General features: G+C 43.8%; 1 protein-coding gene across 5 annotated transcripts in view; it reads left to right on the top strand.

Annotated features, from left to right (window-relative positions):
• The window catches only part of WDFY3 (WD repeat and FYVE domain containing 3), a 213,466-nt gene that overhangs the window by 52,910 nt on the left and 148,357 nt on the right, over positions 1-12,199 (top strand). The window contains exon 1 of one of the 5 annotated variants that reach the window (XM_084855547.1): positions 11,762-11,879. The exons of the other annotated variants lie outside the window; for them this stretch is intronic. Coding sequence (XP_084711673.1) covers positions 11,851-11,879 — 29 coding nt within the window. The 5' untranslated portion in view covers positions 11,762-11,850. Of the gene's footprint in view, positions 1-11,761; positions 11,880-12,199 lie in introns of those variants that run through there. 5 annotated transcript variants of the gene reach the window in all.

Below are 12,199 nucleotides of genomic sequence, written 5' to 3'. Positions count from 1 at the left end.
AACCATTCAGGTATGACCTAAATCATATCCCTTATGAATATACAGTGGAGGTGAGGAATAGATTTCAGGGATTAGACCTGATAGACAGAGTGCCTGAGGAACTATGGACAGAGGTCCATAACATTGTTCAGGAGGCAGCAACTCAATCCATCCCAAAGAAAAAGAAATGCAAGAAAGCCAAGTGGCTGTCTGATGAGGCTTTTACAAGTAGCTGAGGAAAGAAGGGAAGCGAAAAGCAAGGGATAAAGGGGAAGATATACCCAACTGAATGCAGATTTCCAGAGAATAGCAAGGAGAGACAAGAAGGCCTTCTTAAATGAACAATGCAAAGAAATCGAGGAAAACAATAGAATGGGAAAGACTAGAGATCTCTTCAAGAAAATCGGAGATCTCAAGGGAACGTTTTGTGCCAAGACGGGCATGATAAAGGACAAAGAAGGCAGGGACCTAACAGAAGCAGATGAGATTAAGAAGAGGTGGCAAGAATACACAGAAGAACTATACAGGAAAGATTTGAATGTCCCTGATAGCCATGACAGTGCGGTCACTGAACTTGAGCCGGACATCCTCGAGAGTGAAGTCAAGTGGGACTTAGCAAGTATTACTAACAACAAAGCTAGCAGAGATGACAGTATTCCAGCTGAGCTATTTAAAATCCTAAAAGATGATGCTGTTAAAGTGCTGCATTCAATATGCCAACAAATTTGGAACACTCAGCAGTGGCCACAAGACTGGAAAAGGTCAGTTTACATTCCAATCCCAAAGAAGGGCAATGCCAAAGAGTGTTCAAACTACTGTATAATTGCGCTCATTTCACATGCCAGCAAGGTTATGCTCAAAATCCTACAAGCTAGGCTTCAGCAGCATGTGAACTGAGAACTACCGGAAGTACAAGCTGGGTTTCGAAGAGGCAGAGAAACTAGAGATCAAATCGTCAACGTTCGCTGGATCATGGAGAAAGCAAGAGAATTCCAGAAAAGCGTCTATTTCTGCTTCATTGGCTATGCTAAAGCCTTTGATTGTGTGGATCACAACAAACTGTGGCAAATTCTTAAAGTGATGGGAGTACCAGACCACCTTACCTGTCTCCTGAGAAACCTGTACGAGGGCCAAGAAGCAACAGTAAGAACCGGACATGGAACAACCGATTGGTTCAAAATTGGGAAAGGGGTACGACAAGCCTGCATATTGTCGCCCTGATTATTTAATTTATATGCAGAGTACATCACGAGAAACGCCAGGTTGGGTGAATCACAGGTCGGAATTAAGACTGCCAGGAGAATTATCAACAACCTCAGATACGCAGACGATACCACCCTTATGGCAGATAGCAAAGAGGATCTAAAGAGCCTCTTGTTGAGGGTGAAAGTGGAGAGTGCAAAAGCTGGTTTGAAACTCAGCATTAAAAAAACGAAGATCATGGCATGTGGCCCCATCACTTCCTGGCATATAGAAGGGGAAGAAATGGAAGCAGTGACAGATTTTACTTTCTTGGGCTCCAAGATCACTGCAGATGGTGACTGTAGCCATGAAATTAAAAGACGCTTGCTGCTTGGGAGGAAAGCTATGGCAAACCTAGACAGCATAGTGAGAAGCAGAGACATCACCTTGCTGACAAAGGTTCGTATAATCAAAACTATGGTTTTCCCAGTAGTAACATATGGCTGTGAGAGCTGGACTATAAGGAAGTCTGAGCGCCGAAGATTTGATGCTTTCGAACTGTGGTGCTGGAGAAGACTCTTACGAGTCCCCTGGACTGCAAGGAGGTCAAATCAGTCAATCCTAAAGGAAATCAACCCTGACTGCTCATTGGAAGGACAGATACTGAAGCTGAAGCTCAAATATTTTGGCCACCTAAAGCGAAGAGAAAAGTCACTGGGAAATACCGTGATGCTGGGAAAGATTGAAGGCAATAGGAGAAGGGGACGGCAGAGGATGAGATGGCTAGATAGCATCATTGATGCGATGAATATGAACTTGAGCACACTCCGGGAGAGAGCGGAGGACAGGAAGGCCTGGTGTGCTATGGTCCAGGGGGTCACGAAGAGTCGGACACGATTTAATGACTGAACAACATTGCCGGTTTTATTGTTGGCTTTTATTGTTTTATTGCTATTTTACTGTGTTTATGTTTTTAGCACTTTTAATATTTTAACTTTTTATGTATCTTATTGCTCGAAGCCACCTTGGGAGGGCTTCTACCCTGAAAGCTGGCTAAGAAACGGTACAACTGTGCCTCCAGTAATTCCACCAGCCTTGCTAAAAGGCTTCCCTCATGAAGGCTCCTCCTCCCTCAACTTTCACTACCAGCAGCCATTCCAGCAGGCTGTATGGAGGGAGCTGAGACAGAGAGAAGAGCCATTTCACCAGCCCTGCTAAAATAATCAAATTTATGTATTTATTTATTTATTTATTTATTTACATGTCTGTACCGCCCAATAGCTGAAGCTGTCTTCCCCACCTATTCTTTTTTCCTTGTGTGTCATGTCTTTTTCGAATATAAGCCTGTTGGCAGGGACTGTCTTCTTTAATTGATGATATGTAAGCTGTTCTGGGTGCCTTTGTGGCTGAGGAGTGGCATTAAAAGTACTTCAGATAAATAACATAAGTATTCATGACCATCCAGAAGTGAGATCCTTTTGGGTCCCCTTACTCCAGGGCAAGGTAAATATGCCTGCTTTGACTCTATTTCTTTCTGGCTTTAAATCGATCCATTTTACCCCTTGCATGTCCCACCCTTGCTGTTGAAACTTGAAGGATCCCCTTTTGCATGTAGCCTCTCAAGCCCTTATTTGTCATTTCCCTAGCACCTTTTCTGCTCCTTATTTGGTGAACCACAGCTCCCCATCTCCATCCTATCTTTCTCGTTATTAGGAGTAGTCTGCTGATCCGTCGCTAGCATGTGTATACTCATCAAGGCTTCTTCTTCCTATAATCATTTATCTCTTTCTTCCTGTAATCGTATATGGTAAAATAAAATGTGTATTGTTAGTTCTTGATCTTTGTCAGCGAGCTCATTTCCCCAGTTCTTGAAGTTCACTGTAAGATCTACCATGCCTCTTTAAAAACACGCACCTGTATTTCCGGGTTTATCAGATACATGTGTGCATGTGTGTGAATGAGGACAGTTGATAATAGTTGGGTGAACAGGAGCTCTTGATGGGTTTCTGTATTTCTCCTTCTGACCCCTCCCCTCTTGCACAGACATTTCTCCCTCCCTCATGAACATTTGTAACTGATTTGGCCTATGTATGGAATGCAACAACTGGGGGAAGTGTGTAATCCCATGGGTGCTCCGTGAGACTGGCCAGTGTTATGTGTGGACTGAGCTTTTAATTATGATTGCTATTACATCTGCACTGGCGTTGAATACAGTTTCCCTCTCAACTAGGATTGAAACACGTTTGAATCAATCAAATGGAGTCATTACAGTAGTGCATGTAGATTGCTTTGCCATGTGAAAATGAAATACCTTCTCCCTTGTTGCCTCAGGCCGTTGAAACTGAACTTTGCATTATTGATTATCAGAGCTTTATTTCCCACTATTTAAATCTGGGCCATCATTTATTTATATTTTTGTTGGGATGGAGGGTATAATGGCCCCAACTCAAAAATAGTATTTGCCCTGCAGTGTTGTTTTTAAAGAGCATCCCTTGCTGCAGAATGCTTTCAAATGAAGCAGTATCCCTGCCTAGACATTGAGAGCTGTCAGATTTAGAAATGGCATTGTCAGATGAAAATGTTGTACCACTGTAGCCTGCTATATTTAATAAAAGGTTAATAGTACTGTTTTGTTTTTATTTTGGCAGCTTTTGTGATGATAGTGTTGTCAGGCCCACAGCATGAGGAGAATTGTAGAGCCATTATTAATAATTTACATAGCACTGCTAGTGTACTCTGTGCTTCAGAAACATTCTCATTCTTTCTCTTGCTGTTTTTGGGGAGGTTGAATGTGTTGTTAAATCTACAGTTTGTAGATTTAACACAGTTTGTGTGAAATACACAGTTTGTCATTATACTTTAACAACATCACCTAGAATTTAATATTACATGTTCTGAGTGATCAGAGCACTTCACATTTTAGTAATCTGAATAACAGCCTCATCAGGTTTGTCACTGTTGTTATTATTATTATTATTATTCCCTTATTGCAGTTGGGATTGAGGTTGAAGACGGAGCCCTGCTGAAGGCCACCTAGCATGTTCATGGCTGGGGTTAAAGTTGAATTAGGGACTTTCTGATTCACACTATTTCTATATCAACTCTCAAAAATATCTGTGAGTCTTGGCTTCCTGCTAACTTAGCCTGTCCATGCGTCAGCTCTTTGTTCACCATCCAATAATATTTATTCCACTGAGTAGTATTTCCTGTTTTATCTTAAACACAGAAACAAAGAACCACCATGATTTTCTGCTTGTATATTTTTAGAATGAATTAGGATAGTTTAAATCAGGGGTGGGGAACCTTTTTTTTCTGTTGAGGGCCACATTCCTTTGGGGGGTAATCTGTCAGGGACCACTTGCTGGTGTTGGGTGGGGCCAGAGCCAAAAGTAGGCGGGCCACTCCTTCTCTCTCTCTCTGTCTCACTCTGTGTGTATGTGTGTGTGTGTGTGTGTGTCTGTCTCCCTCCCACCATCTTTCCTCCCTACCCAGTGGGCTGGCAGCTTACTATTGCCAGAGATCTGAAGTGATCGCTTTCAGAAGACCTTTGAAATTAGGCGAGGGCCACAGGTTGTTCACCCCTGGTCTAAATGATAAGATTGAGAAAAACATGTGTGGAAAGGTTTTTTGATAACCTTGGTACACCATATTTACAAAACTGGGAGGCGGTCAGATTTTCTAGGGATAAGCATGGAGGGAAGGAGACATGTCATTGAGGAGAAATTCTGTTCTTGCTAGTGCTTTTTGATCCATCCATCCAGGATGTATTGTTACTATGTGTCCTCATTCGCACATGCACATGAACTTTTGTGTACACATGTGTCTGAACCTGTAAATATAGGGAGGTGTGGTGCACACCACAGAGGTATGGTGCACACCCATTAGATTATGCACTGTATTCTAACAAATGGGGAAAACAACTTCTTCAGATGGATGGGAAGAACTGTATTGCAGCAGTGATATTTTAGTAAGCCCACTTAACTCTGTGCTGGACTGTGCCCTTGTATTTTTAAAAAAGCAATTTAGCTATTTTTCTTTCTAAACTATTTTGCTTTGTTTAAATCAACGTCAGTAGACAATACTCAGAAAAGGGATAATCTCTGCCAGGAAAAGTAATGCGAAGCAGCTCTAGAAGCATCATTGAGGTGTGTTGAGTTACTTACCTGAGCCATCTCGAGGAGTGATAGAAATACTCCATATTTTCCATGTAGACCAGTATAATGCATCTGGAATTCTTCTAACTTTGTACAGTTGTTTTACAATAACACGGACTTTTTTGTTAATTTCAGCCTATTATAATTTTTCTTGAGACTAAAGAGTGAGGAAGCCTATGCAGCCTCAAATCTTGCAGCTTTAATAAGTGCCACTAAGACAGGTGTATCCTTTGGCCAATTGTATGTATATGTGTCAGGCTTTATTGCCCATCTTTAAAAAATACATATAATTGAGTCCTAACTTTTGAGTGAATAAAGTTTTGCTGCGCTTCATCCCTGCATGTTGCAATAACCTTGGCAGAATGTCCGGGGCATGAATGAGAAACACTGCAGAGTGGGAAGACTGAGTTGAGAGAAGGCACAAAAACAGAGTTCAGAAGACAAATTATGGGAACTCAAGTAACCTTATAAAAAAATTATAAGGCCCTTGGGACGTGCATTGGCAGCCATCATGAGGACGAGTCACTGTCGTCATCGCTCCCACCTCCGCTGTTGCTGTTGCTGCTGCTGTTGCTGGCGCCGTCATTGCTGCTGCCAGCTCCTGAGCCCTGGATGCGCACCAGCTCTTGTTTCAGGGAGTTGCCATTTTTAAAATGGTGACTCCCTGCAACAAGAGCTGGCATGTGTCCGGGGCTCAGGAGCTGGTGGCGGGCAGCGGCAGTGATGGCGGCAGTAGCAGCGACAGCGGCGGCAGTAGCAGTGACAGCAGCGGTGACGGTGGAGGCAGAGGTGGCAGCGGCGATGGCGGTGGCAGCGGTGATGATGGTCAGTCCCCCTCATGATGGCTCAGATAAGGAGCTGGATACACCGGCACAACTGGGCTGGGGTACCGAAGCTCTGAAGCACTTTGGAGAGCCCCCAACCCACTTCGGATTGCATCATGCCCCCTCCACTGCACCTCGGAAGCAGCCCACTTCAACTTGGGCTTCGGGCCAAAGCGGTGCGCAGCCCTGACCTCTACTGTTTTAATGTTGTTGTTGTTCAGTCGTTCAGTCGTGTCCGACTCTTCGTGACCCCATGGACCATAGCACGCCAGGCCTTCCTGTCCTGCGCTCTCTCCCGGAGTGTGCTCAAGTTCATATTCATTGCATCCGTGATGCTATCTAGCCATCTCATCCTCTGCCGTCCCCTTCTCCTTTTGCCTTCAGTCTTTCCCAGCATCAGGGTCTTTTCCAGGGAGTTTTCTGTTCGCATTAGGTGGCCAAAATATTGGAGCTTCAGCTTCATTATCTGTCCTTCCAATGAGCACTCAGGGTTGATTTCCTTTAGGATGGACTGATTTGACCTCCTTGCAGTCCAGGGGACTCGTAAGAGTCTTCTCCAGCACCACAGTTCGAAAGCATCAATTCTTCGGCGCTCAGCCTTCCTTATAGTCCAGCTCTCACAGCCATACATTACTACTGGGAAAACCATAGCTTTGATTAGACGGACCTTTGTCGGCAAGGTGATGTCTCTGCTTCTTACTATGCTGTCTAGGTTGGCCATAGCTTTCCTCCCAAGGAGCAAGCGTCTTTTAATTTCATGGCTACAGTCACCGTCTGCGGTGATCTTGGAACCCAAGAAAGTAAAATCTGTCACTGCTTCCATTTCTTCCCCTTCTATATGCCAGGAAGTGATGGGGCCAGATGCCATGATCTTCGTTTTTTTAATGTTGAGTTTCAAACCAGCTTTTGCACTCTCCTCTTTCACCCTCAACAAGAGGCTCTTTAGATCCTCTTCGCTTTCTGCCATTAGGGTGGTATCGTCTGCATATCGGAGGTTGTTGATAATTCTCCCAGCAATCTTAATTCCGACCTCTGATTCATCCAACCCGGCATTTCTCATGATGTACTCTGCATATAAGTTAAATAAGCAGGGTGACAATATGCAGCCTTGTCGTACTCCTTTCCCAATTTTGAACCAATCGGTTGTTCCATGTCTGGTTCTGACTGTTGCTTCTTGACCCTCGTACAGGTTTCTCAGGAGACAGGTAAGGTGGTCTGGTACTCCCATCACTTTAAGAATTTGCCACAGTTTGTTGTGATCCACACAATCAAAGGCTTTAGCGTAGTCAATGAAGCAGAAATAGACGTTTTTCTGGAATTCTCTTGCTTTCTCCATGATCCAGCGAATGTTGGCGATTTGATCTCTAGTTCCTCTGCCTCTTCGAAACCCAGCTTGTACTTCCGGTAGTTCTCGGTTCACATACTGCTGAAGCCTAGCTTGTAGGATTTTGAGCATCACCTTGCTGGCATGTGAAATGAGCGCAATTGTGCGGTAGTTTGAACACTCTTTGGCGTTGCCCTTCTTTGGAATTGGAATGTAAACTGACCTTTTCCAGTCTTGTGGCCACTGTTGAGTGTTCCAGATTTGTTGGCATATTGAATGCAGCACTTTAACAGCATCATCTTTTAGGATTTTAAATAGCTCGGCTGGAATACTGTCATCTCCGCTAGCTTTGTTGTTACTAATGCTTCCTAAGGCCCACTTGACTTCACTCTCGAGGATGTCCGGCTCAAGTTCAGTGACCGCACTATCATGGCTATCAGGGACATTCAGATCTTTCCTGTATAGTTCTTCTGTGTATTCTTGCCACCTCTTCTTAATCTCATCTGCTTCTGTTAGGTCCCTGCCTTCTTTGTCCTTTATCATGCCCGTCTTTGCACAAAACGTTCCCTTGAGATCTCCAATTTTCTTGAAGAGATCTCTAGTCTTTCCCATTCTGTTGTTTTCCTCGATTTCTTTGCATTGTTCATTTAAGAAGGCCTTCTTGTCTCTCCTTGCTATTCTCTGGAACTCTGCATTCAGTTGGGTATATCTTCCCCTTTCTCCCTTGCTTTTCGCTTCTCTTCTTTCGTGAGCTACTTGTAAAGCCTCATCAGACAGCCACTTGGCTTTCTTGCATTTCTTTTTCTTTGGGATGGATTTCGTTGCTGCCTCCTGAACAATGTTACGGACCTCCGTCCATAGTTCCTCAGGCACTCTGTCTATCAGGTCTAATCCCTGAAATCTATTCCTCACCTCCACTGTATATTCATCAGGGATATGATTTAGGTCATACCTGAACGGTTTAGTGGTTTTCCCGACGTTCTTCAATTTAAGCCGAAATTTTGCAAGAAGCAGCTCATGATCTGAGCCACAGTCAGCTCCAGGTCTTGTTTTTACTGACTGTATGGAGCTTCTCCATCTTTGGCTGCAAAGGACATAATCAATCTGATTTCGATATTGACCATCTGGTGACGTCCATGTGTAGAGTCGCCTCTTGTGCTGTTGGAAAAGAGTGTTTGCTATGATCAGCATGTTCTCTTGGCAAAACTCTATTAGCTTTTGTCCTGCTTCATTTTGTACACCAAGGCCATGCCTGCCTGTTATCCCGGTGATTTCTTGACTTCCTACTTTAGCATTCCAATCCCCTATGATGAAGAGGACATCTTTTTTTTGGTGTTAGTTCTAGAAGGTGTTGTAGGTCTTCATAGAACCGATCAACCTCAGCTTCTTCGGCCTCAGTGGTTGGGGCATAAACTTGAATTACTGTGATGTTGAATGGTTTGCCTTGGATTCGTACTGAGATCATTCTATCATTTTTAAGATTGTACCCCAGTACTGCTTTTCCCACCCTTTTGTTGACTATGAGTGCTACTCCATTTCTTCTAAGGGATTCTTGCCCACAATAGTAGATATGATGGTCACCTGAATTAAATTCGCCCATGCCTGTCCATTTTAGTTCGCTGATTCCCAAGATGTCGATGTTCAATCTTGCCATCTCATGTTTGACCACCTCCAGCTTACCTTGATTCATTGATCTGACATTCCAGGTTCCTAAACAATATTGTTCTTTACAGCATCGGATTTTCTTTTCACCACCAGACACATCCACAGCTGAGTGTCCTTTCGGGTTTGGCCCAGCCGCTTCACTCTTTCTGGCGCTACTTGGAAATACCCTCTGCTCTTCTCCAGTAGCATATTGGACACCTTCCGACCTGAGGGGCTCATCTTCCGGCGTCATCTCTTTTAGCCTTGTGATACGTTCCATGGGGTTTTCTTGGCAAGAATACTGGAGTGGGTTGCCATTTCCTTCTCCAGTGGACCACATTTTGTCAGAACTGTCTGCCATGACCTGTCCGTCTTGGGTGGCCCTGCACGGCATAGCTTATGGCTTCACTGAGTTACGCAAGCCCCTTCGCCACAACAAGGCAGTGATCCATGAAGGGGGTTTTAATGTTACCACGACACTTTATCTATATCTATATCTATTTCTATATCTATATCTATATCCATCTATCCATCTATCTATCTATGAAAATATGAATTGTTGATGTGGAAAGTGGAAATTTGGTTCACTGCAGACATAACACTTGCTGGTCTTTAACTGTGGTTAAAGAATGGGAAGTGGGCCACAGACTTGTTTGTGTCCTTCCCCTGCTGCCCATGGCTTGATGTAACAAATGTAACATTTGTCCCAGGGTACATGTGGCTGCTTTTTAGTAGTGTGTTCATTAGCTATTTCAGCATCTAATTGGAAACCAGTGTCTTGCCTGTTATGTGGTGGTGAGCTGATTTTTGTCATGGTTAAGTTCACATATAAAACTGTACTTATTCGGGGTGCATTTTTGAGCATTTTGATGCTCAAAAGAAATCGGGCATAAGGGCAAGTCACACCTGTTGTAACATGAAGCAAGCACGTGCAGGTCTTGGCAAGGGGTTAAATTCACGACTCCTTGTTTCTCACATTGGACCAGTTTGCATGATCAAATAAACCATGGTGGCTTGTTTAAATTAGCTGTGCATCCTGGGCACTGTTAGCCTAATTACCCGCCTAGGCGCAGCTTGTTGCATCGCCTGAACCTGGGTGGCATGGCTTGTTTGAAGGGGAAACAACCCCCAAATAACCCAACAGCCCAGGCAAGTAATTAGGCTAGTGGCGGCCACCACACGCTGCCGATTTAAATAAGCGATTTAAATAAGCCATGGTAGTTGGTTTTGATTGTGTGAACAGGGTCATTATTTTGCAGGTTAGGGATCTAGATGTACAGGTGACTTGTAGGTTCTATGAACACAGCATCTGTCATAATCCCCAGGCTATCTTTTTTATATTGTAAAGGTTCTGGCAATTGCTGCGGTGTTTGGTACAGTGCCTTGCATTTCCTGACACAGGTGAAATGTTAAAATGGTAATGCAACCTTGTATGTAAGCACTAGCCTGGTAGGGAGTTGCATGCAGATAGGTGTATGAAATTCTATGCTGGCATGTGAGCAGGCTGGCGCAGGAGGGATGGAGGACTCTGTCCTTGCTGTGCTCCCAGCATAGAAAACAAGCAAGCTGCTAGAGGAGTGTAACATCATTTTAACCAACTGAGACTTTATCTGTCTCCAACCCGCTCTTCCAAGCCCAGATCTAAAGTCCAGAGTAGCATGTCCAAGTAGTTAAGCCATGTGAGGGAGAATTCCCTCTCTTAGGTCTTGTTCAGAAACTTCAAAATACACAGCACCAGGCCAGATAAGCAAACACATACTTTTATTTATAGACTAACAAACATAATGTAAGGGAGCAAACAAAGGATATAATAAAACAGTAAAACAAACCTCCAAGCTGTCCACTTGGCTATCCTGTGCCTCTGCAACTTCTGTTGTAGAGTAAACCCCAGGAAGGGTCCCCCAGCACTTTCCCCTCCTTCTGCTCCCCCTTTGGTCTGGAGCAATACAGCCTCCAGTGGACCCACCTCTCCCCTGTCTGCTGACAAGGACTTCAAATCCCCCTTATAAGGGCTAGCCAGCCAAGGGCAACCAGCTATTCGGCATGTACCCAACCCACACACCTCTTCCTTGTTAGCAAGGATGGTGGGTAGTCCAAAAGGAGTACTTGGCCCAAATCCCACAGGTTAGAATCTCTTACAGGAGGGGAGCTGAATAAGGAAGAAAGCCCCTTCACCACCCCTGGCATAGAAATGCAGCTCTCTGTTTCCCTTCTGCCAGCCCCCAGCACACCATTTTTTGTAGGCTAGTATCTTTTTTGGGTTTACTTACAAGGCTGTGGTAATGTGTTTCTTTAATAGTAACAAAAAAGCAGACATAAGCTGTAATACTAGGTGAAAAATGATTGTTAGGCTTTCTTTAAACTGTACTGTATGTGAATCTGAGTGGATTTTCTCCTCCTCCCACTTTGTCTTCCTTGTTCTTTGTAAATGCTACATTAATCAGCATATGTTAGTTGACACAAGCAGGGAGGAGGGACTTTGCCTGAAGCAGAATGGGTCCATCCCTTATTTGTAATCATATGACGAATGAGACGGGCTGTGGCGATGGATAGAACAGCAGCTTTGTACTTCTGTTTTCAAGCCAGCTTGCACACTGGTACTGCAGGCTCCTCCAGGAGCAAAGCTCTGAGTCTCGCCTGGATTGCCTGAAGGTTGTTTATTTAATATTGGGCTGGCAGTAATAGATAGTCACGAGAAATAGAAGGCTGCTGCTCTCTTCTCAGAGAGATTTTAAAACTTAAGATGCCTGCAGGGAACCTGAAAAATACCAGGTAGGATAGTTATTTTGTTGCCTTTTGGCATGTAAAATCTGTTAAACTTTTTTGTCCAATGTTCACTGTGTGAAATTGTTTTAGACATATTTCCAGTGTAAGATTTCTGAATCTATCAGACAGAGTAACACAGGAAGGCTGGCAAACATTTATGTGGAAAGAAGTTTGTATAGTCAGTTTTATATTGTTTCTTTCGATGGCGATAAAGCAGTCATTGTTCCCATTGAGATACCTCTGTCACAAATGCTTCTTGTTCTGTGTTCCATTGCTATGGAAATTGTATTAATGTGTTGCCAAGGGGTTTTTTACTCCTTGCATTT

This window comes from Heloderma suspectum, chromosome 5 (assembly GCF_057233095.1).
Source record: "Heloderma suspectum isolate Gila_16-S chromosome 5, 16-S_ref, whole genome shotgun sequence".
NCBI classification, from domain to species: Eukaryota; Metazoa; Chordata; class Lepidosauria; order Squamata; family Helodermatidae; genus Heloderma; species Heloderma suspectum.
Note: the sequence above shows the minus strand (reverse complement) of the source record. Positions and strands in the feature narration are given on the sequence as shown.